This window comes from Leuciscus leuciscus (genome assembly GCF_965113295.1).
Source record: "Leuciscus leuciscus genome assembly, chromosome: 9".
In the NCBI taxonomy this organism is placed as follows: Eukaryota; Metazoa; Chordata; class Actinopteri; order Cypriniformes; family Leuciscidae; genus Leuciscus; species Leuciscus leuciscus.
Window position 1 is genome coordinate 16,466,201 of NC_138733.1, and position 26,700 is coordinate 16,492,900.

Here is a 26,700-nt window from a genome sequence, read left to right on the forward strand (position 1 = left end):
CTAAGGAAACGGTGTCAGTCTAGACAGGTGAAGCTCAAGTGATGGAGACAAAGCAGTCGTCAGCCACATGACATTCTCTCTCGTCTCACAAAGCCAGAGTTTCAACATCAACATAAAGTCTGGTGAAACTGCAACTTATTCTGGTCACCCACTGAAACAGGAATGGGCAGTTTGAATGACATGAGACATGTTTATCTTTAAAAAAAAATTAAAAAAATTATAATAATAATAAAATAAAAAAGTAATTACTAATTTATATATATATATATATATATATATATATATTCTTATTCCCTTGGTTTTATTTGGAAGTCGATTTGGATAAAAGCACAATCCTGAATGCCTCACAATCCTGCTGTCTACACAGTGCCATCAGTGTCGACTCTCTTCAGTCAGAAAGAGACACTGCAGGTGATCTCAACTCATTAGAAAACAGAAGAGCACTTTCAGTTTTTGTGTCTTCCTTTTTATGACTCACATATGCACATATGTACAGACACACACACATAGACAGAGCGGTATGTTCAATGGCAAATGCAGAAAAGTCATTACAGAAGTTTAGCACACAGGCGCAGTGAATCATCTCTGAATGATGGCACTTAAAAATCATTACGCAGTAATGCCAAGGCTTCTGTGTTACAAACTGCTTTTGTCATGACAGCTTGCTGAACCCCTAATAAGAGCCATTGACGGACGGCACCTACGCATCCACTCCATCAGGCTAGCATTTTTAACAGAACTTCACCTTAATATCGCAGTTAAAGCATTTAAAGGCACCCGGCGACTTTTATTCAACACCTATTTCTGACGGGAAAAAAAAAGACATTGTTAGAGACGAAGCAGGTTTTGCTATCATTACTCAGATAAATCAGAGGATTTGGGTTAAAATGAAATCAATCCTGGAGCTTTGCGGTCATTATGTTTGGAATTAACATAATCGATAGCAGGGATTTCCAGATTGTTTTTGTTGAGGCCTGATATGAATTATAGGAAAAATAATGAATGAAGAGAAGTGAGACGAAAACAGCTTTTGGCAATTAAACAATCCTTTTTAGGGCCAGCGACAACTGAGTTTTACACACAGTAATGCACAACAGAACTATTAATCTTGTAAAACACTTAATAAATGTTGACTTAAGTGATTGGGGAGAGTTGAATGATTTTGAATAAATACCAGAGTCTTTTTTTTTCTTCATTACATGGCCTTTGCAAAGACACAATGATTATTAGTGTCAATACAAGTCATTAAAGAGCAATGGTGCTGATTCATTAAGATCTGTACACTATTTAAATATCACAAGAAACACAATGTTGCCCTGGGTCTTGTACCCCTGATAACTGCAGTTCTATTTGGGTTTCTTGCTAAGCAAGGGCCAACATGGGTGATTGTTAGGGCTGGGTATCATTCAAAAAAACAATTTTATGAAATCCGTTTTAACAAGATTACATGACACATTACCTTAAAAAAAACTTTGAGTCTGTAAAAAAGTCAACAAACTGAAAAAATAAAACCACAGAATTGACAACACTGCGTGTGAGCCCCGTCTCTGGGCATAATTGGTGTAAACTAGTGTTTTTCCTTGATGCCTCCCCACAGCCAATCATGCTGCATGCTCATTGGCTCACTGACGTTTACGAGATAAACCCCTTAAGAATCGAAATTTGGTTACGAACTACAAGACATTTTTTGATACTCCATGGTATCAAGGCAATTCGGTCGGTGCCTAAAAAGTATCATACTCGATACCCAGCCCAAGTGATTGTTGACAACAGTTGGTCCTAAAAAAAGGACTTCTTTCAGACTAAGAATGCAAAAGACGCCTTATATATCAGTCTAGAACAATAGTCTCACCACTAAAACCGGAATAAGATTTTCCTCCATCTGGATGTGCTTTTCAGGTTGTAGGATTATAAAGTCAGTGAGATGGCAATATTACAAGCTTAAAACAAATAAACAGTTCTAACACATTCAAAACTCTTGTTTATCTGGACTACTGCACAGTGGACCTACCTTTTCACCAAGCGCTCTGAGACTGTCCAAAAAGCGCTGCCAGAAGTCTTTGAAGAGGGGACGGTCAATTTTCTTCAGACTGTCCTTGGTGCTGGCATCAACGCTGACATAAAGTTGTGTAACAGGCACAAGATTCCTATAAATAGAGAGAGTTGGAGGGAGAATAAAATTAACACTGAGCACAGAAAGTCTGGCTTTTTAACATATTAACAAGACTGAAGAAAATTGGAGTGCATAAGCATCAGGATCTAAACCGATTCTGGCCAGCCAGTGCAAGTGACTCTATTGTACTGTATTCTTTTCACTGTGCTTGTGTACAACACAATAAAGCAATACGCAACTGAGTGATGTGATATGAAAACTGGTGTTAAGCCAGGACTAGGTAATGTGTACGTTCAGACAATGTACCATACAAACAACTGCCAGAGCTGCATTTGCCAAATAAAAAACTCAATCACTCAGTTCAGCTCTGGACTGTCCAACTAGATCACCCTAGCATCATTTTAGAGAAGACATGGTATTTCTAATGAGGGGCTGTCAGTGTCCACAGTGTAAATGCCGCCCACTAAGGTATCTGAGTGATAACTTTTGTGGTTTCCCTATGGGCAAGGAGAACGAGTCAATACGCCTACCGTTTTTACATTTACATTTAGTCATTTAGCAGACGCTTTTGTCCAAAGCGACTTAGAAATTGGGACTAAATTAAGCAAGTCGTCGTGAAGAGGCAAAAACAACGCAAGAAGTGCTCAGAATACGAAGTTCAGGCATTATTCAGAGTAGCATAAGCCCGATAAGCGAGAATTTACAGGAAAATATATATATATATATATATATATTTTTTTTTTTATGAGGTTAAGTGCTCACGGAAGAGAAGAGTTTTCAGCTCTTTTTTGAATGTTGTCATGGATTCTGCATTCCGGATGCGGGTGGGGAGATCATTCCACCAGCATGGAACTGTGAATGAGAATGTTCTGGAAAGTGATTTTTTGGCTCTCTGTGATGGAACCACGAGACGTCGCTCGTTGACCGATCGAAGGCTTCTGGTAGGGATGTAGACTTGTAGGAGTGAGTGAAAGTAGGAGGGAGCTGAGCCTGTGACAGATCTGTAAGCAAGCGCCAATGCCTTGAACTTGATGCGAGCAGCAGCCAGTGCAGTGAGATGAACAAAGGAGTGACGTGGGCCCTCTTGGGCTCATTGAAGACAAGACGAGCTGCAGCGTTCTGAATCATTTGTAGAGGTTTGGTTGCACATGATGGAAGTCCAGCCAGAAGAGCATTGCAGTAGTCAAGCCTAGTAATGACCAGGGCCTGGACGAGAAGTTGTGTTGCATGCTCAGTTAGGAAAGACCTGATCTTCCTGATGTTGTGCAGTGCAAACCTGCATGATCGAGCTGTCTTTGAAATGTGATCTGGTGATCTGAAATGTGGTCAGCTGGTCATCAACTGTTACTCCAAGATTTCTGAACGACCTTGATGGGGTGATTGATGATGAGTCTAGCTGGATAGTGAAGTCGTGTTGCAGAGACGGATTGGCAGGGAGGACGAGAAGCTCAGTCTTTGCCAGGTTGAGCTGCAGGTGATGTTCCTTCATCCATGTCGAGATGGAATGGAATTTTCAGGATGGAAAAGCTGACCCTTGTGTCTCCTTCAAACATGGGAGTCATCTTACAAAACAACTTGAAAAGAGTGGACTCGCATACATTCTGAGAAATCTCAATAGATGGACAATCTTAGTTATTTTTGTCTTCTTAGCAAGGCTTTTGACATTGTCTACCACAATATTTTCCACATAATAGCATTTGGCATCACTGACACTGTTCTTCACTGGTTATCATCATTCTAATGATAAAGGCATCAATTTCTACTGATAAAGAAATCAAATCCAGCTACCATTGCTCACGGTGTTCCCCAGGGCTCAGTTCTAGGCCCTTTCCTTTTTTTAGTTTATATGCTTCCCCTTGGACAAATAATTTGGTGGCATGCACTAAGATTTCATTGCTATTTTCTCTCCCAATACCCTTGCATCCATGATTGTCAAAGTGTTCATGGCAGCTAAAACAGCTCTGACAAAACTAATCTATGATTACTCTTATCGGTGATTTGAAGTTTTATTAAAGACTTCACCGATTGTACCATTCTAGGTGTGATTTTCAACTGTGTCCTCAGTTCACATATTAAACATCTCATTAAACTCCTTTCCTCCACTTTCGTAAAAGTGGTCTAGCACTGCAATATTAAAATTCCGATTCAGCTTCTCTCCTGCTCTGCCGATTTATTAATAGTTCCCAAATTCAGACTGCCCTCCATCTTCAAAACCTAATTAAAACTCTTAAGTTTACTCAGGATTATTGAAATGTTTATGCATTCTGCTGACTCTCTAGTAACTGCAATCAATTTATCTTGTTTGGGCCTGTACTTGTTTCTCCAGCCTTTTTACTTTTGTCAATTGCATCTTTTTTGGTAACACTTTACAATAAGGTTCCATTGTTACCATTAATTACAGTTGTTAAGATGAACTAACAATGAAAAATACTTCTAAAGCATTTATTAATTTTAGTAATTAATTAACTAATTAACAACATTAACTAACACATTATTAAAATCAAAAGTTGTCTGTTCATATCATTTAATGGATGTGAGCTAAAATGAACAAACAATGAACCATTGTATTTTTATTAACTAACATTAACAAATGTTAATAAATACTGTAACAAGTGTATTGCTCATTGTTCGGTAATGTTAGTTAATGTTAACTAATGAGATCTTATAGTGTTATCTTTCTGTCACATGGTTTACCCCTTTTTTGGTATTTTCACTTTCAGTTATCCAGTGTCATCCATTGTGATACTAACTATTTAAAGTAAAATACAAGCTCTTTAAATATATAAATCAACCAAGATGATAAGAAAAAGCTTTAAAATAAGTATCAGTATAATTGGCTATTTTGAGTTGTTAGAGGCTTGTGCCGGTGTACCATTTCATCCTTACCTCCAGAAACGAACACAACAAAAAAAATTGCATATTAATTTGAGTAAGGCAGCAGGTCTAGGATCTCATTATAATGCCATTTGAGAAATACTTTTTGAGAGGGAAGGCTCGATGCTGAGACCCTCAGTGAATATAATTTTTTTCTTCTGCTGGTTTGTTTATCACTCAAAAAAGGCCTGCCTCAGCAGCGCAGCGTGGCAAAGCTTGCAGCTACGAGATAAACAACAACGATTGACAAGTGTTCCTCACTTCCTCAGCACACTGTCAACATGATATTCCAGCAGCTGAGGTGACGTCCCCCTCACCCTCAGATAACCTGCCTGATCTGTGAGAGGATTCAGCGCGCAGCGTGCAGCAGTCAGAAGAATGAGGTGAGGATGTATTTTGCATTAAGCTGGGGAGCAGAAAGAGAGATAGCTAATAGCTTTTTGGCTGCTCCTGAAAACTCACAATCTAGTGGAATTGGAAGAGCTAGAAGTCAAAGAAACTGTGATTTGCAATTCAGGGCCTGATTATGGCTTATCAGTCCTGTTACAGCCCGAGTGGGACTTCAAAGACTGAGGGAAAAACTTCAAGCTGGAGGATGTTCAGTAGTTACAACTACTGCAGATATACAGAGAACAAACGCATTCAAAAACAGGCTTTGTCTGTGTAGTCACCAGATCAGAATCACTGAATGATATATGACAAGATTTATAACAAAAGTTTGCACCCACAATCAGGGTCATAACCATCATAGACATTAAGGGGAATGTCTCCCCACAATATTAGGATTAGTGGTTCATCGATATGGGTTTTTCAGTAGCCAATTCTTCATTTAATCTCCAAAATCCTGAACATATGGTTATTAAATCCTACCTGATCTCCTCAGGAAACTGGGCATTGGTGACCAAGAAGCTGGATATGTTCTGTTGGTGAAGCAGTCGAAGAAAGGTGTTGATCTCAGGATACATGATAGGTTCGCCCACCAGAGACAGAGCACAGTGCTTGACTGTGAGGCCCTCTTCAAAACGCTCGGGACGCACACCTGGAACTCCTGTCATGTGATAAAACACCACAAAAGTTACAATTTTAAGTGGTCAGATCATTTATTAAAGCTAAAGTGTTTAATTTCTTTGCAACTAGAGCCACAAACAGTATTGCAAAGATAGGTTTTCCAAAAACTCCTCAAATATGCCAGTCTCGAATCAAGCAGATAACCCCACCCCTAACTCAGCCGATGTCAGGCTGAGGTACGTTTCCCATACTGCTTAACTATCATAAGTATGATGCATCATGGGATAAATTATCTTGTTAGACAACTTGATTACACTATTGAGGCTCCAGTGGCCATGACATTTCTCACAAAATATATTATAAAGCACTGGTGACTCTATGGTGACTTCTGGATTAGGTGCTCTTTTGAGAATGTCTTTGGGTATACTGGTTCCAAAAACCAGTGAAAACACAGAGTAAGCAAGGTTTGGGTAAATCAACAGAGTTTTTCACATTTTTCCCACTTTTCAGGGTTTATGTGACATTAAATTAACATTGCTTTCTGGAATACATCCCTGGTCATACTATCAATATGCTTCTATGCACAGGCTGAGAGACAAACACAAAAATGGACAAAGAAAATGGAAATTAGTAATCTTCCCAAGAAAAGACTATATTAACTAATTGTATTCTAATAAGACTAGCAATAAGTTCTAGTAGCCAAACACTTTCTTCTCTCTTTCTTGATTACTGAAGATTCTGGCTCCATTTTTTGTGCTCTGTACCCTTGGCACATTGTGCTTGCTTGCCTTTCATCCACTCTCTCTGTTCACTTGTTAGTGCGTTTGTTTACTCAGCCCTGGGTCACCATGGCTTACTTCTGCTACACGGAGCAGTGATGTCACTGCTAAATATCAACTGTGCCACCAAGCCAGAGTGGACGCTGAGACCAAGATGGCAATGCGGAGGCTGGACCAACTCAGACACTGGAACAAGACCTACAGTAGTCTCCATAAGGAGCCTTGATTTATCTGGCTTAGATGCATCAAAAGTGCTAATCTTTAGACAAAAAAATGATGTACTACTTTTATCAAAACATTCCCTGTCCATTTCTCGAAACTCGAAGGAAAAAAAGTTGCTCGACGGGAACATTATTAGATTTCTGAAAAATAATTCAACCAGAACAGTAGGCCATGGGCAATGTTCATTTCAGAAAAATACAAAAGTTTGACATCTGTGCTCAAAGCAGATGATCAAAGACAGATGTCTTGAGTTTCAAAAAGCAGAAACCTTGATTTACGAATGATAAAATCGAATCAAACTGACTTTGGGACTGTGCCACTCCACCTAATAACATTCCCAGCAGATATCATCAGAAAACTCCCTCTCTTAGTCGCAGATCTGTTTGTAGCCATCTACGCTAGACATCTCTGATAAATTTTTCAGACTACTGCAGATGAAGGTGGGGGGACACACATCAAACAGTCTCCAAATCACCCCATATTAAGGAGTATGAAGGCAGTGAGGTAAAACAAAACCAGTGGTGTTAAGGGAGTCCCTTCAAACGCTAAGAAAGAGAGCAAAAGGATTTAGTTCCCATTTTAAGGTTCTTGAAAATCCATCTGGTGTGCCCCCTCAATCCTAAAAAAAAAAGTCTGATCCAGATGTCCACCAAAGTACTGAGATGGAAGTTGAACTCTGGATCTGGCAGTGAAATCACAACTCATTACGAGTTGACGTCACCTGATTGTGGAGATGAGGAATGAGAGACAGGTATGTGTTACGTCCCAACGGGCACATTTTGGAGGGAAGAGGAAATATGCTGGCATTAGAGAGTTTTATGACACAGTATTGGTATGCCATTGCAAAAATAGTCCTAAGAGTGGAGGACATAATTTTCTGCCATGACTGACCTAAATTACAAAGAATTTGCCATCAAAACAGAGATGATTTGCATTAGCAGTAACATTTGAAAAGAAGCATGATTCATTCCACTATTTAATTGACTAATTTGTCATTTAGCTGATGCTTTTATCAGTCAGGGTTCAGGGTTTTGCTCACTTTCAGTTAATGAGCTGTTTTATTGCAATTAAAAACTACACTTACAGCAGTTACATGAATTTCTTAACATTTAAATTCTAATTCCTTGAACTCAAATGACAATTCTGAATCCTGTTTGCGACCATAACTGAAGTTCAGGAAATTCAAGTTATGGAAGGTCTTATGATGTAGATGTGTGAATCACAAAACCCACTGAAACAAAGAGTATGCACATATGCGATTATATTCTAAAATTAGGCATTTAATTAAGGGACGGATTTGCAAAAATGTTCTAAACTCATAATGAAGACGCATATTCTGGCATATGAAGGAAATTCAATGATAGCAAATGCAAATTTAGCTTCAGCTATGGTATTCGATCAAGGTCGAAATAAAATAAGTTTTGAACAAACATGAAATACCACAAATCACTTCATTGTTTTATCAAGGTTGTTTGATTTAGACGTTACCAAAATCATCTGTGAAACAAATTTTCCTTAGAGAAAAATTATTCCATCCAGGCACTCTCAAAACAAAACAAAACTGAGTCCATGTACCCTAATTACTTCTATATGATGCTGTATTGGGAATTATCTGCAACATAAACAAATAAAAACTCTCCACTGTTGCTTTACAAATTAAGTCTGTAACACCCTTTCCATCTGATCTCGACCTGTCAAACTAATCCAGCCACAAATACAGTCTCCTTAATGCTGCTGAAAGCTGATGGATCCAGTACTGATCTGATGCAGCATATGGTGAAGAAAGTGACAGGGTGCAAATGAATAAATTAGACCCAGTCGAACTGCACTTAGAGCCTGTCCTGTTACAGCCTTCTGCAAACAGTAGTGACAGCTAAATATACCCCAGTGTCTGTTGGACAATCTCTGAAACCGGGAGGGTTTTCAAAGACGTCAATATAGTGTTATGTCACACAATGTTTGAATAGCTTCCAACTGGATTTGTGCCTCTGAGGAAAAGGATTTAAATAAAACAAAAGTTATTTCTGTACAATTACAGTGTAAAGGGCTATTAACAGCAGGTGTGAATTTTCTGCTCAGGTTTTTTGGCACAACAAGATTTCTGGAGAATACATTCACCTGTACACCAAAAACTAACACAGACCAGAAAATTCACAGACAACTTTTGTCATTTATTCACATCAAACTAGGTGTGAGGTAAAATGTAAAATATGTAAAATACACCGTGACCAATTAGTGTTTTTACTAATGCAGTGGCCTTTAATCCTCCGTTATTTGTTCAAAGGCAGCAGGAGAGGTTAGCTGAAGGTAACGGACAGTGGAGCTCCAGGGAGCCATTACCTCTGAATTGCCGAATCATGTTCCTGTGGTTCTCCATGGCCTCCTGAATGATCTTCTCGGCCGGGTCCATTTTCCAGCGCCACTCTGTTCCCACTGGGTTGGTGTGGTGTCTGTTCAGAGAGAATGAAAGAGGACAGCTCCTGTCAGCACGGCACCGTCACAGCATTGCACGCCCTGGACCGCAGTCTCATTCCCCTGAGAACAACACCTGCACCCCCACTGCCTGCAAATTAGCATCCTGTGACCCTTTCAACAACTCTCACATCACATAAAAGGGCATAAATGCCAGGCAGTGTGGCTTTACTTCCTTCCCCTGCCATAAATAGCAACAGGAGATGTGAAAATGCTGGATGTGACGCCATATTCCTCACTTCACCAGGGGTAGAGCCAAATCCTATTATGAGGATGTGCAAAACTACATTTTTAAAATGGACAAGTCAGTGGGTTGTCTGAACAACTAGCCCACAAGCAGATCGTTTTTTTCCAGTATGTTTTTAGTTGCAAGCTTATAGAGTTGAGAATCAGAAAGTACAACTAAATAAATGCTATCATTTAAATACATAAATGACAGACAGACAGACAGACAGACATACATACCAGACATACAGACATGCATATAGATAGAAAGCAGCCGTTTTAAATTGTAATAATATTTAACAATATGACTGTTTTTATTGCATTTTTAATCAAATAAATGCAGCCTTGGTGAGCAGAAGAGTGTTCTTTTAAAAACACTAAATTTTTTACAGATTTAAAACTTTTGACCGGTAGAGTGTGTGTATACAGTACATATTATATAAACAGCACTAATATTATACTGTGTATATATTTATATATAGGAATAAGGCATTATATATTACCACCAAAACAGTTTAAAATACCACTAATATTAATAAATATTACTATTAGTATTAATAATACCAAGAAACATAAACAAATGACGTCCAACACAGGTAAATACCTACAGCAATTCCTGGTCTTATCAATAGCAATCAACAGGCTTGATCTTATTGCCCTCTTGCCTTTATCAAATGGGCTTCTGGGCTGAAGAGCCAATGTTTGAGATGGGTTCAAGAGCTTTTACTCTAATGCCTTTGCTCAGTTTCAGGCGATGCCACCTAAATTATCCAGCCCATCCACATGAAGAGGCCTCTTCAGACTCATAATTTCGAGTGCCACTTTTAACCAAATTACTCGCCTAACGCAAAGTTCAATATTTCCATCACATTCCATGAAAGCGGAGGACTAAACAACTTTTGCATTTTGAAACTTCTTCAGCACATTTATTTGCATTATGTCATTAACTGTGTGGCATTTGAGGATTGGCACAGCATGTGACAACGAAACGGATGGAAAATTTGATTAGCGCAACGCTCTGAGTCACAGCGGCACAACAAAACAACCCACAATGCCAAAAACTAGATCCGATTCACTGCTCATACACAAGGGCATAAAAATAGAGTTCACTGACAATCTCAAGACGATTTTTCTTCATAATGCCCCATAATGCCTCAAAATCAGCTGATTCAATGAAAAAATAGGATGGGAAAAAAGATTTACTCAACAGCAGGATCAAAGTCTCTCTGAGACGCCCTCAATCTGCTGTGTTAATCTGACAGCGCAACTCAAACTACAGACACAGAAGTTGGTTTTTGTGCATTGGAGGCTGTCCCAGTATGTCCTAACCCAGAGCTGTAGGACATGACACAGTGTCCTGTTAGTTTATGGGTGGATGTTTGTGTCAGGCTGACAGGCTCACAGTGACGACTTTAAATCAAGTCCATCTCTGTCAGCAAGCAGCTTTAAGCTGGGCTGTACCTTAAGGCAACTAAGGGTCACACACAGTGGAAATCATCACAAATACAATCTTTAGAGGGGGAGCGCTGATGCTCTTTGACAGTTCTTCCCCCCCACCCCACCACATAAAACCTCACAGCCAATGACAGGAATATTGAATACTACCTTCTTTCCACAAGTGTCACTATGAATCAGCAGTGTTGCATCTACCATTGCACTTACAATTTATTCAGATAGACATCACAGCTGTTTGCTCAGGCATCTCTCACATAATACAGGCTGATATTTTGAATGACAGTTGACATAAGTATGACCTTTTTAACCTTTAACCCATTTTTTTTTTGTCCCACTTTATAATAGGTTTAAGTACTTGAGTCAAAAAAAGTACTTGTTAGGTACAATGTACTTGTGTTCATGTTGTATAAAAAAACACTTTTGCTGCTATTGAGGTGGTATACGGAAAGGTTAGGGACAGGTTTGGTGGTATGGGTAGGTTTAAGGGTGAGTTAAGGTGTAAAGGAAGGGTCAACAGTGTAACTATAGATGCAATTACAGAAGTTAATTACAGCTATAATTACATGCAGGTGAAATGTGAAAACATGCATTTAAACAATAAGTGCATTGTATCAAATTATTCATTTAAATGTTATTACACAGTAGTGGAAGTGGATATTGTTTTATATAAAAATGGACGAGTTACGCACCCAATATTAAATATTTGGTTAAGGGTTTGTTGAAACCCCAAATATGAGCAATAACAGATTGTTTTAGGTCATTTATTTCAGTATTAATTTATTAGGTGCATATCATGGAATACATTTTTTTTTTTTTTTTTTTTTTACAAATCTTCTCCTACCTCCAGCAGAAAACACATTTGTTGGCACAGGCCAGGCTCGGCGTGGTCTCCATACATCGATGCGATTCAATCCCGTAGAAGGTGTGTTTATAGCAGCCTCCCCTCCCTCTCAGCATTGACTAACAAAAAAGGGGCAACATTGGTTTCATTTATAAAAAGAAAAACTGTTCCTGCCTGGAAAGATTGTGCTGCTTTAAAAAAGAAACTTGCTAAAGAGCATTGACAACAAATCAATAGAAGGAAACAACCTACCTTAGTCCAACGACACAGTTTCACCCCAGAGTGACTTCCTATTAGTTTATACCCTACAGACCACAAAAACAAAGAACAGATGGAATCAAGGCAAGCAGAGATTAGCAAGAGTACTGATTGAGCTACATATCCTCAAAAGACAAAAAGAATCTTACACTGCCTTTAAGCACAGAAATCAAATCCAAAACACTTAGTATTTTAAATGCCAGCAGCTACTGGATTAGTCACCAACATGTTTGAGTTTAGAGGTAAGAAATTTCACTAATGTGGTTGGCCTGTTGTCAGGAAAAATGTATTATTGCTATCAATAATTGATCATTATTCCATTTTAAAATGTTTATTTTTATTATTATTTTCATGTCATGGTCAAAAACAGATAAATTACCAATATTATAAATCTATACTACTATAAAGTAAATTATTTATACAAATGAATTTAGGCATCACAGTGTTATAATGCACAGTATGAAAAAAAGTGCTCATACTGTTCTTTTGAACTTTCTATTCATCAAATCTTAAGCAGCACGACTGTTTTCAACACTGATAATAATAGGAAATGTTTCTTGAGCATCAAATCAGCATAGTTTGAAAATGTATGTTCTTTTACAAATGCACATTAAAGTGGAAATACAATGGAATGAAGGATTTTTTTTCCCCTTTTTTCGTGTATAATTTGTACTATGTGAATATTAGAGCAATTTCTACAGTCATTTTTAAAACCTAATCTGCAAACTTCAAAAATCATTATTGTATTGACCTCATAACCATAAGCACATTTTAATGACAAATCATCATAACACAGCTTAAAATAGCAGTATTTAACACGTTGTGTTAGAGATGGGCAATGCAATATGGAGCCAAAAAAAAAAAAAAAAAAAAAAAAGGTGCATTTATAAATGTACACTCTGTACTAGCACAAGGATTTTTCCATTTTACAGTTTGCACAGGATCTTAAACATCTAGCAGGAGAAATGCCAGAAATTTCCCAACAAAGCTCCTCAATACATCTCAGCAGGCTGAAAGGCCAAATGTGCTTAAGTCTGCCCATTTCTAAAGTCTATAGCCTCATTCTCCCACAACTGTGCTGCGTCCCCTTGGGGAGTCCGACTCGATTTAGACTTTAATCCACATGTAAGGGCCATCACTGGGGCAACCATCACTCCCTATAGCAGTCTTAAAGTCCCCCTGTGGTGAAAATTAAGTTTTTAATGTTGTTTATATGTCTATGTGGTGTTTTTAATGTGGTTTAAAACAAACCATGTGCAAACTCATAAGTCAACACCATTGCTGAGAATTTTCTCCTTAAAACTACAGTGACCTAAAGACAGTCTTAAAAACACGTTTTACCAATCACGTCAATGTGCGGGAGGGCTTTAGCATATCAACTATGCCATGAAGAAAGGGAGTCTTCAAGAGAAGCTAGGTTACCCTGGTATTTTTTCCCTTGATGTGGAAACTCGGGTAGATTTAGCAATATAGCGGGTGTATGATGAACTATATGCCTTTCTCCACTGACGTTTTAAGTTTTTCAAAGCGTTTCTAATGATGCTGATTGTTAGAAGGTAGCGGTTTGGCTTTGAGATGGCGAAGGGGAACATGGTTTGTGTAACATTAGAAACACATTATTAGCTGTTTGATAGTCAAGCAAAGGCTAATCATATTAATTACAGTTATGTGTCCGACGCTGTAAAGACTAAAGAGTGATACCATTGTGCAGAGTTTACCTTAGTAAATTGGCCGAGCGAATCTCTGAGCTGATGCAGGGCTAATTAGCATATTCATGGACACACGTATACTAAATGAAGCAAGGGTGTAGAGATACATTCAAGCTATTTTAAGGCATGAAGACATTTTTTACACAGGCAAAATCTTTAAATATGTAATTTTGGTGATCAATGATGAGTTTTACGGGATAAAATGATTGACTACAGGGGGACTTTAATAAAACCGTAGAATATAAAGTCATCGCTCTGTGCTGAAAGGGCTGTTAGAGTTCACATCACAGATAAACGAGACTTCCTGTTGGAAGAGAACCAAACCGCTCTCAAAAACCACTTGGCACTGCATTGATAGTTCTACCAAAATGTTTAATTGTCATCATTTGTGATGCATACAGACCTAAATAAATCATTATTCACCAAACATATTTGTCTCAAGACCAACAAGGACTAGTTTTTGTCCATTTTGGGATTAATAAATTACCATCCACTGTATACAGACAAAACAAATCTTTTGTGTTTGATGAAAGAAAGAAGAAAATGTGGTTGGGGTGAGTAAACAATGTCAATTTTCATTTTTAGTGAGTTATTCCTCTCTTTTTCACAATTTCTCTCTACATGCATGAGGAGTGTCAATGGTAAGAAAAGCAGAAGGAAAGAAGCTCCATACTAATGATCTCAATCTCTCTCTCCCATGTTCATTAGCTAAACTCCACATCAAACACATGTTCTTGTCTTTTATGTCTGCAAATAGCTCACTGGGGCTGAGGATGTAAGAGAGGTGTTCGCTCGTCTCTCTCTGAAGAACCGCATCTGTTTGGATAGAGCCGGGATCAGAGAGCAGGTTTGGTTTCAGCTGTGAAGTGCTCGGTATTTGGGTAGCTGGAAGCCAAGACATGCTGAATATTCACATCATGAGTATTCATGTGTATAGAAACTGTGAAGCACTAACATCAGTGACACATCAGTGAGCCTTAAAAAAAAACTGAGTTTACAGCCAGGTGATATAGCTAAAATGATTATACTTTGAGATTTCCAGCCTTTTGATCAGATCATCTTTTAAAATCACAGTATTTATAATGAATTTGAAATGGTTCTTCATTTATTCTATTATTTTGAGCAAACAGGCAATTATACGTAATGTGTTCAAAATTGTGTTTATCTAAATTAATACAAGGAAGAATTAATATATTTTGCTTAGATGCACCAATATATGACTCACGAATAGTGATATTTAGTGACATTTTTAACAAGAACGAAAAAATAATTGTAAAATACCACAATAGATGTCTAGAAACATTTCTGAATGATGCCATCAAGTCAAAGCAGAGTAATGAATCAAACTATCAAAATAAACAGTTTAAACTGATCCATATAAAATTAATTAAACATAGCAGTTGTATTTTGTTTTTTTTGTCATTTAATTTTAATCGTAATTGTAATGCTAAATGCTCTCATACTTGCAAGTCATGAAAATCAACATGAAACGGTTCTAAGGTGAAGGATTTGTAATAAAGTAATCAAATTAAACCTAAATAAGAAGTTAAGAACCAACACAATTGTGGAGAAAATGAAACCTCTATCCTCTAACCTCTATGTTTGGAACATGTGGGTGATCATTAAGAGTATATCTAGACTTACCACAATAATATTCCCCCAAATACATTGCCATAACCATTACAGAAATGTCAAACTTAATTGAATTACTTATTAAACTATTGGCAAGACCTTAAGGCCTCATTATTTACAACAACAGCCTAAAACAATGACTTAAATAACTACCCATTTAGCCTAGCCTAATAGCCAAAAGCTATTATCCCATTATATCAGCACAGGTGATTTAGAGGCAAATGACCTACATTTCGATGAAGAAAAAAAAATTCTGTGGAGTAACATTCACAATAAGACCAGGAGTGTAGCAAATGGGGTTAATTTGGAGTTAAACCTATAACAAGTCCTATTCAAATTTGAGGATAAATTAGTGACTACTTGTGACAATATATCCATGAAGAGGAGTTCTGTCCATTCTAAATAGGTTTCATTTATCAAGGTTAACCAGACGTAAACAAGGGCTCAGTTCATGCAGAGTCTGCCGGTCACTAGATATGCAGCATTTCCTCATAATTTAGTCCCTCACAGGACCATAGGAAGCTGACAGGAGCAAAAACGTCCATCACACTGATGACGAACAGCACCAAAACAGAACTTCACAAGATCAGTGACGCACTGCTATGGTATGATCTTAGTTTCATTACCTCAGGTTTTCATTTCAAGCTGTTATTTATGGCGTGAGGTGAATGAAGAGGAATTTCAAGGCTTTGACTTCCACCAGCCTCAATTACTCTGACCAAACACATTTGCCCTCTTTTTCTGCTCTGGCTGCTGTATTTCTTCTGCTGTTAAAGGAAATGACTTAAAACAATCTTGGAGCTCTTTAGCTCTCTCCCTCATTCATCTTTAAATCATCGCTAATAATGCCGGAGGGAATCATTTCAGTTTATCATTAAAAGAGCAAAAATAACAGCGAGCGAGAGGAGGTTACCAGTCAGCCCCTCAGGAAATGAGTGTTATATAATCTCACATCAGAACCTTCTCTAGACTGCAGGCAAGATCAGCTAAATTACACACATTAGTTTGTGTGTTCACACTTCCAAACTCAACCTGTGTTACACTCAACAAAAACAAACCACCATGAGGTCACTTCATTCAGGGTGACTCGAACGATGAAATGTCTAGGTTACATTTTCTTCCCAAAAAAAATTAGATTTTTTTTTTTTTCACAATTTTAATAATCTTAGGCTGTAATATTTAAATAAACACCTACTATATGTGATTTAGAAATATATAAATATGATACAAAAACCCCTTCTCTCTTCATGTCTGTTTTAAATAACTCTGTCAGAGTTTGTTTTGTGTGAATAACAAACAGACTGTGCATTAATTTTCTTATATTACGATACGATAAGCCATTAACAATTCTCATGTTATGGCAGACAACAGATAAATGGCTGAAATTAAAATGACAATTTTTTCACTAAAAAGTCAAATAAATCATTTTACTGTAAATGCTACAAGTGAATTTACACCTTTACAACATCAATGTGCAGTATGAAAGGTGGATATTCAGTTTGAGATTTCATAAAGATTATATTTAACGGTGTTATAAAATTATTTGTTTTAAAAGATCTACTTAGCATTACATTTGCTGTCATCTAAATGTAAAAATAAGGGAAATGAGAATGCACAAATATCGATAAATAAAATGTAAAAATAAAATACAAAAATCTCCAATGTAACTGAAATGGTACCAACGGCATCCCTAACTGAACTTATGTAGTTATGCGAGAGAAATTAAACTTGGAAAAATGTTACTGCAGAATGCTGAGATTGAACAAGTATTCCAGACAGCTATGTACTAAAACAACTTATTTGTTCCTTATACATTTTGGGTAAGAAATGACCTGGACACATTCTTGACAGGTTGGGTAAAATTCCCCTTACAACACACTGCGTTACCAATGAAACAGGATAATATTAGCTCAACGCGTGTCTTATACTGTGAAGATCTCTTGGTCTCGATTGAATGCGAGTTTGCAATATCAAGCATGTTAAACTAACAACATGCTCATAAGTATTGCACATTGCCACAAGCACAGTGCACACTGATTGGTAGTACACACAACCTTGGTGGAAATGCGAGCGCCAGCCAGCCTCTGGTGTGCAGTGTGTGTATGCGGCTGGAGTTGGTCTAATGCAAGGTGTGGAGCTAAAAACTCAAGGGAACTCCAGCAGCAGGAGGGGAGTAATTGGGCTTTGCTGCATCATTAAGCTCCGTTAGGCACAGTCACACCATCAGAGGCTCCATCAGAAACCAGACGACGGGGGTGAAAGTAGTGCACAAGGAGAAAACTTTTTAGCTCCACAGCCAGTTTATTAATAACAAACATGAGAGCGCTTACGGAAAGCAAAAACTGTCAAAAGTGTGAGAAACAATCATAAATTAAACTAGGTTTACAATAACGGGGTGACACTCTGTCAGCGCCAAGGACCTAATTATTACCATCAGGGCCCTGGCATCCAGTTTTTTTTATATATTTTTTTTTTGATAGATGAAACAACCATCTCAGATGTACTCAATTAAAGCAGCTAGGAAAGCAGGAAACAACTGTCCATCATCAGGGAAATGGGACACAACAGTAAACAGTGAGGAGCTTGTGTAGCTTGTGTGCTTAAAGGGTAACTAAACCCCTGGTCAGAGCCTGACTCCACCCACTGTCAATATTTGAAAAATGCTGGAAAAGTAGGCAGAGCCCAGTGGAGAGGGGGCGTGCATCTGTGACGTATCTCTCTGCAGGCAAGGGCGTGGTTAGCTGGTACCCTCTGACGTCAGAGGGTACCACAACTTCCAATAGGAAAATTCAACTGCAGTAGCCACTGTTCAACCTGAAGAGGGCAGCACTCAGACGTTTTTACACCATATTTTGTAAAATTAAAACACTTTAAACACAAATGTCCAAAAAATTACTCGAATCAATGAACAGCACTAATAAAGCCCCCTTCTTACAGATCATTTACTAAAAAAAGTTGGTTTAGGGTTTAGTTACCCTTTAAACTGATGTACAGAAGCTACAGCTGTCGAACTTGCAGAGCTAGTATAATTTTAATAGCGAGAGTTTTCACTAGTGGTGGACCACTATTACTCATATTTTAGGTTATAGATCTGAACAAACCCTAACCACAAGTCTTGCAGACTCCGCCATTTGTGCTATAGACATGACATCAAAACAGCCATTACTCCAGTCTTCAGTGTCTCATGATCGTTTTGAAATCATTCTAATATTTTAATTTGCTGCTCAAGAAACATTTCTTATGTTTAATATCTGTGTGGAAACCATCATACTTTCTTTGATGAATAGAAGGTTCAAAAGAACAGCATTTATTTGAAAGAGAAATCTTTTGTAACATTATAAATGTCTTTACTGTCACTTTTGATAAGTTGTGTTGCGTCCTTTTATTAATTTCTTAATAAATAATTGCTGATCCCAAACTTTAGTGCAACGTGATAAAATGTCAAAAAAAATTATAGAATATTTTTTTTTACATCAGAGGTGGAAGTGAAATTTGATTCTCACAGTGAAATTCTCTCAAAAAAAAGAAAAAAATTTAATAAAGAGGGTTTTGCAACAAACAACGAATAAAACAACAGGAAAAGAAAATAACGGCACATCTACCACACACAATAACCAAAAATTATAGTGGTGAGTACTGCATGTAAATATTGCATGAAAACCAACCACATTATTTCTATAAAAAAATAATAAAAAACGTTTAAATATAACATGAACAGTGAATGTACAAGCTACAAAGACATTCAAATTTTCATTAGAGAAACAGAACAATGAAAAGAAGTGTGTGCTTGCGCAGATCTCCGCTGTCCGCTCTACAACAACTTTCATTTCTGTCACAGACATCTTTCTATGCGTGAGTGAATACCACATGTGGGTTAAGGTCATGCTGTACCTTGTTTAGTCAGAGCATCTCTCAAGGCAGGAGTGATCATCTCTCTCCGCTCCTCCTCTGACTCGCTCTTCCTCACTCCATTCTGCTTTGACAGCTTCACCCCCTGGGCTTCCTCTTCGTCTCCCTCCATCCTCTGCAGCACATACAATCACAAAGAAAAAAAAAGACACAAAATCAGTCACATATTGAACAAAACAAACAAAAAAACACTCATTCATAGTTACACAACCAATGGCGGTGCGTCAGTGGAACAAAATAAGTCTGCTGAACCTTCTCAAAATATTATTCAATATGTACATAACTAAAGAGATCAAATTAAAGCTGCCGTCGGCAAGTCTGGCAGATTGGGTCGATTAGCCAAAATTTTGAATGTTTACAACTCTCATGCCCCTCCCCACTACCAGCGAGCACCCTCCCATCGAGGTCGTGCTCGTCAGTGCGTCACTGTGCGTGTGTACCTGATTTTCTGTGAACGCGTCCGTCTCTTCAGCATCATCAACACCATGGACTCGGAGGTAGGCTGCCCTGGCTAATCTATCCATAGATAGCAATAACCGAGGAATTGGAAGCTTGTTAGTAGATTTTCTCTCCGCCATCACGCTTCATGCAATCTCCAGGCGAACTTCAGGCGTGGCGTGTGCATGTGATATTAACGTGCGCGAGTGAGGGGGGGATCTGTGGCGTGTGCACGACCTGTGATTGACAGTCAGATCTCACACCCCCCTGCGCTGATTGGACCTGATGAAGCGGGAGCGCTGGATTTTTGCAAAACAAATAACACGCTCCAGGTGGAGTTAGAAGCTCGGGTTTTTTTCTAAAACCACCTTATTTATGTTGTTCTGTCGGATTATAGTGTCGATTACACTGAATATGATCAAAAAAATTTTGCCGATGGCAGCTTTAATTCTTGTTTTATTCATTTTGCTAACTAATGTGCATAACTCAGAGATATGATTTTTCAGTCTGGCAGCCCAGGTGAGTTTTAATCACTGTACCAATACCTCGAGGTTGATCATTCAGCCAACAACACTGAAAATACATCTTACCCAAACATTTCAGTGGGGAAAATAAAAACTTGCAACACAGCTTTTGAAACAGACTGTACTTTGATGCAGATGAGAAAGTGGCTGTGAGGGATCTAAGTAAATATTATGCTTAACCTTCCTACATATCTTTCCTCTATTACGCCTGTTTCACACTAGACGCACATGCAGAGCGTAAGCAGCGCAGAAGCTGTACGTATGCTGAGCAGGAGCAGCAGGAGCCCATTTTATTTTCACACTGGCTGCGTTTGTCACGTGCAGCCGAACTGCGCCTTGTGCACTGCAAATACAGACAAGTATCACCCATTGTGCCACGTTTTTCAGGTGTTCTCCTTCGACCACTGTCTGTGCAGCATACTCTGCTGCGATGCGACCGTGTTCCCCATTTTTTTTCGTGTTTTTTTCCCCAACTATTTTGTCCAAAAGCAATGCACTGTGGCTTTAATTCAGAGCGAGCAATGCAGCAAATACAGACTTGGCGGCGAAAGCCCGGCTTATAGTTCCTGCTTCTTTTCCCTAAATATTACTATTCCATATTTCTTCCCAAGTATATATATTATGTCGGTATTTGCTATTTTTTCCACACTAAAAGGTCAGAGACAGTCTGGTTTTCAGTTTCAGACACTGTGAGTCAAAGGTGCAGCACTGTATGTGGCAGATGAAGGGAATAATCATTCTAAGCTGAACTCCATAGGTCATAGTAAATGCTCTTACCCTGACAGCAAGTACATTCAAAGGATCTGTATGAAATGTGCAGTAAGTAAAACACTGTTAAAACAATAAATTAATAAAAAAAACACACCAATTTATCATTGTAAGGCACAGTTTGTGCTCTTACCATGACCTAGATTTATATATAAAAAAAACAAAAACATAGTATCAATATTTTCTAACCTTTATAATATAATACAATATAATATATCCTTTTCAGCCTGTTCTAAACGATGTTCTTTCAAACTGCAATGTTCATGTGAACAAATAGGCACTTAAACCCTACAGACGCTTCCTTCTGATATTCATTTTCCTACCAGTGGCACGTCTCCGCCCCATCGTCTCTGCCTTCCTTGATTTGTGCTCTTGGACAAAACTTTGAGGTCCCTCAACATCTGGTCTGAGACTGGTGCTAAACCTGCAGTGTTTCAGTGTTTGTGTGACTTTGTTCCAAAGTACACAATGTCCCTTGAGCAAAATCCAACAGTAAGAGCGGGTGGAAGGCACCAGGTGGGGTTGGGTTGAGAAGCGGACATTATGCCCTTTCACAGCGAGATCTATCGTGGAACTGGCACGCACAACGTAGAGTTGACTAGGCTGCAACCGCCGGCTCTCTGCACCCCTCCTCTTTCAGACTGGCAGAACTGAAGCAGCTCTCTTTAGCTGGAAACGCTCCATTTCCCACAAACCACCCATGCAAGTGACAGCGGCGATGCAGGCAGTGGACCTGCAGAGTTCAGGCTGAGCAGCTGACACATTAAGACTGACAGCCAGCCGAAATGACAACAAGCCGATCCGGCTGCCGCCCGTCCCACACGGGCTGATGTGGCCGCAGGACAATACCCATTCACGAGCGGTTATCTCAATTTCCACCTTGCGAATACTACACAGTGAAAACACTGCCTCAATCCACACATGCACTAAGCCTATGCATGCCATTGAAATGTGTGCTTTAATATATATGTATATATTATTATGCAAATACTCAAGAGGACTACCAGAATAATGTCTCACATGAGCTTTAAAAGGAACAGTTCAACTAAAAATAAAAATACTATCATTTACTTACCCTCATGTCATTCCAAACCTGAATGTTATGAAAAAGAGGATTTTTGGAGAATTGTCACAACTTTTACAGTTGCATGAAAAGACTTAGGCAGTGGCTATTGATTTTAGGAGTGGGAGTGAGTCTATACTCCGGTTATTACCAAATTGGATAATGGAAAGGAGTCAACAGCCACTTATTTGGTTTATTAAGGATAGGGACAATCTCAATTGTAGAGAGCATTTAACTAGTAATAAGGGCCGTGCAGAATATATCACCTATACTTTTGGCCCACTTTCCTAGGGGAGAAACTTAACTTAAAAAATAAATAATAATAATAATAAATAAATAGCCATGTATGTAATAAAATATATAATAACAAAATGTGTGTGTGTGTATATAAACTGACTGAACAGCAATGTATGTTTTAAAGGAATTGATCATTTGCATTAAATTGATCAAACATGACAGTACAGACATTTATAATGTTACAACAGATATCCATTTCAAATAAACACTGTTCTAATGTAAAATGTTTCTTTAGCAACAAATCAGAATATTAAAATGATTTCTGAAGTATCATGTGACAATGATGACTGGAGTAATGATTCTGAAAACTCAAGAGTTGCCACCACAGGAATTACATTTTAAAATATATTACAAAAGATAATTGTAATACTTTTTTACAACATTACCAATTTTACTTTTAATCAAAAAAAATGCTGCCCTGGTAAACGGAAGAGACAAAAAAAATTAAAATAATTTTTATATATATATAGGCCTTTAAAGGTGCAAATTCTGCACCACTAGCAACCCCATATGAACATTTTTTCTAAAAGGTTTCTGCCACTGGTAGAACAAACCTTCTCAAAACTCATGCCAGTGTTTGAGCCAAATGTAACCTACATCGTGCCACTCCAAGCAATGCAGAAACTGCCACAGAGTCATACACAAGCCTATTAATGGATTACATGTCATCTCTGCACCTCAAACAGGGATGACCAATTATTTTAAATTAAACTCATAAATAGAAATCATTTTCTTTTTATATGAAAAAAAAATATCACAACTAAAGCAGTGCAGATCATACATACAGGAATGCAAGGTCAGGAGTCTGCATTAGTAAAGCCAGATACAATATGTCTCTGATGCCATCTGGAGCCAAAGCGGAGTAATTCTTCACCCGCAAGACCCATATCTACACAATCTAGAGACACTCTATATTTCAAAACAGTTGTCATTATTCCAGTATCATTAATACATAATTATTCACCACTAAGAATGTGAATTATGCATGCATCTAATTATGTTTTGCATATTATATAATATGAAATAATATGCTGAGAAAATGTACATTAATGTAAGAACCCTTTCAAAATGTATTCACTGCTCTTAAATGACAAAAATGGTAAACTACAGCAAAATCAAACAGAGCAGAGCAGATGACCAACTGACAGATGCATCATGTCACCAGAGTATTAAAGTAATATTGTGTTTCTCCTCCGGGTTAAAGGCGCAACTGCTCTGGGAGAGTGTGAAGATGAAACAAACTCAGAGCTGATCAAAACAGTTTAGCTAGATCAACATACGAGTACCAATGGCATTTGCTGAACATAAGGGTTATTAGAGGTTTGTGACTTTTGGTGGAGCATTGAGCAGTGACTCACACAAACAGTAGAAGGTTGGTAGTCAATACTTCTGTCAATAAACTAGAAACAAAATTGAAGTGTCTTATGTTCAAATACATCTCCTCACAGCTAAATATGCAGAAACAAGTGGTATACTGTGGCGTTATAAAAAATTACATCATCAAATGAAATCATCTCGACCAGCCTGACACAGCAATACTGCCTCAACCAATGGTGCGAGTTTGGAGTGAGACTATCTGATTGGCTGACTAATGGCAGATGGGATGAGCATTCAGAAAACCTCTGGATATTCTTGCAAATCTGTTTTGTGACAATGACACAGAAAGGACACACTTCACCTCTCAGACATGAAATTCCTAATGCATCGAACTTCTAACATAAAGGTTTTAGAGTACAGCAATATATTCAGAATTAAACGCATACAGAGAAACATTTTATCCATTATCATTTGACTGGCTCTCAGATGATTACCTATATTGCTGGTTATTTTTTAGCCTGGCCATACAGACTTGGGTAAGAGGGAAAAGTCATTAAGATCATTTCGATGAAATAGATTTTTTTTCTCTTTGAAATAACAATGAATCATTCACAATATAACCAGAAACCTCACCTTCTATCATTTCCACGCAATTTGCTAAAAATGACAATAAACCTGACTGACTTTAAAATGTAACTATTCGGGCTCCCAATTAATTGGAAAAGTAAAGTTTTAAATCAAATAAACTACTCTACTTCAAATAATAAAATTAAATGAAAAAAGTGACCCCAAATTAAAATATTACTCTAAGATAAGCACATTTTTGGATTGTTGAAGTTCTGCATCAAATTTACCTAAGGATCTTTGGCCGCTGCATCAGTCTTGAGCCATAAGCTCAGTGTTTTTAAGGGTGTTTTCACATACACATGCAAATGAACCAAACCCAGCTCAGTCACAGTGAACCAGCAAGGTTCAGCTGCAAGTGAACTCAGTGTTTTTTGTTCACAATGTAATTGGAAAACGCTGTTGAAAGTGGATCGGACCGAGGACAACACACTTGTAGCCAATCAGCAGTAGGGGGCGTGTCCACTCATGATGGGGGAGGAGAGAGAGTCATGTCTCCCAGCCATTTCTCTTTCTACAGTCTTTCTTCAAATCTCCCTCTTGCTCACAAAAGAGAAAAGCTCAGAGGAATATCACTAGGCAAGAGCTTTAGCACCCGCGTTAATATTATAAATATTTTTAACACTATAGAGACTGAAGCGGGAAGGCCTGAAAACAGATTCAGAGGTTGCTTTGTTTCTGCTCCATACGAGAGTTTTGAGAATGTGCTGCTGGTGACTGACAAAGAACTCTCGCTTCTGTTATGAACTGTATATTCATGTTTTGCTCTTCCTTGTCGTTCATTCATCATCTTCGCTTTATTATTTGCAAAGCTTTATTTTGCTTCACTTCTGTAATGATAAAGAGACATCCACGCTTGTATTGCATGTTCGTGCATTTTGGGGGCAGAGCAATGAAGGGCGGGGTGTGTTTGTTTGGGTTAAAAAGATAAAAAAGTGTGTTCAATGATGATTCTCAGAAATCGTTTACTGCACCTTTAAAACGGGACTAAATGGAACCACAAAAGTACCCAAAGGAAAAATGTAAGGAAAAGTGTGGTTCGTTTGTGGGTCCTTTTAGGGGGTGTGAGATAATTTGGGGTGTTTGCATATTCATATTATATCGGCCTGAGACCGCTTGAAGTGCTCAAACAAACTAGTTGTGAAAACGCCCAGGGATAATACACCAAAAGTTCAAAGTACTTCAACTTTGTAAAATGTGTCTCAAAATCCAAGCATTCCTCTGTAGTCTCAATGTTTCTGAACACAAATGCTTTCATTTTTGATAACTAATTGTACTACAATAATTAAACTGACAGCCTAAGTAAATAAATCAATAATGCTATTAAATTCATCAGGATTTTTCATATCCCTATTTGCTCTCTCCTGTTATTGTCTTCCAGCAAAGACAAATTCATAGCTTCTGGGATTTCATTCGATCTATGTATCGGGACCATCACAATCGACTGATTGCTTGAGAAGCAAACCACATTTCCAAACACATCTTCTGAATCCGTTTAAACATGCATCCAATCCTGAATGCATCCATAAAGGGATCTTACTGGATTAAAAGGGGGTTGGGATCTTCTCAGCTCTAGCGCTCACAGCCTCTCTGTTGCGAATAGGATGCGAGAGTGTGCATATGCGCGTGTATGGGAAGATTTGTCTGCGCTTCGGTCTCATGAATCACTCCTGCGCACAGGCCTGTAGAGTGGGCGTCAGTGATCACAGTTCACGGTTACGCAAGTCCTCCCAGCGCCTGCTGGAGCTGCTGTCTGCTGTAGCAAACCATCTGCCACTCAGTCTCCTTCAATGGAGCCACTGCTGATGACTCTCCAGCACTCTGTCCTTTTAAAGGAAGAGTTCACCTAACTCTGTCATTATTTACTCCCCCTAACGTCAGTCCAAAAACCGCTCGGTGTGAAAAAAAATTGTCCAACCCAAGTATAAATTTAGAGCATCTTCAAGCAGCTCTTGCCACACAACGACAGCTCATAGAGATTACGTCATGCTCCAAAATAGTACCTTCATAGCGGTCCATACTAATTGTAGGCTATATTCCAAGTCCTCTGAAGCCAAACGATAGATTTGCGTGAGGAAAATATAGAAATTTAAAGGGATAGTTCATCCAAAAAAGGAAATTCTGTCATTTACTTACTCTCATGTCGTTCCAAACCCATAAGACTTTTATTCA

General features: G+C 38.2%; 1 protein-coding gene across 1 annotated transcript in view; it reads right to left on the minus strand.

Moving 5' to 3' along the window:
- Positions 1 to 26,700, minus strand: part of tyw1 (tRNA-yW synthesizing protein 1 homolog) — a 58,668-nt gene that overhangs the window by 26,846 nt on the left and 5,122 nt on the right. Inside the window, exons 8-13 of the mRNA XM_082181023.1 lie at positions 19,480 to 19,612; positions 12,242 to 12,294; positions 11,990 to 12,108; positions 9,337 to 9,446; positions 5,858 to 6,035; positions 2,012 to 2,147 (exon numbers count right to left, since the gene is read on the minus strand). Of these exons, the coding sequence (XP_082037149.1) occupies positions 2,012 to 2,147; positions 5,858 to 6,035; positions 9,337 to 9,446; positions 11,990 to 12,108; positions 12,242 to 12,294; positions 19,480 to 19,612 (729 nt within the window). The remainder of the gene's footprint in view (positions 1 to 2,011; positions 2,148 to 5,857; positions 6,036 to 9,336; positions 9,447 to 11,989; positions 12,109 to 12,241; positions 12,295 to 19,479; positions 19,613 to 26,700) is intronic.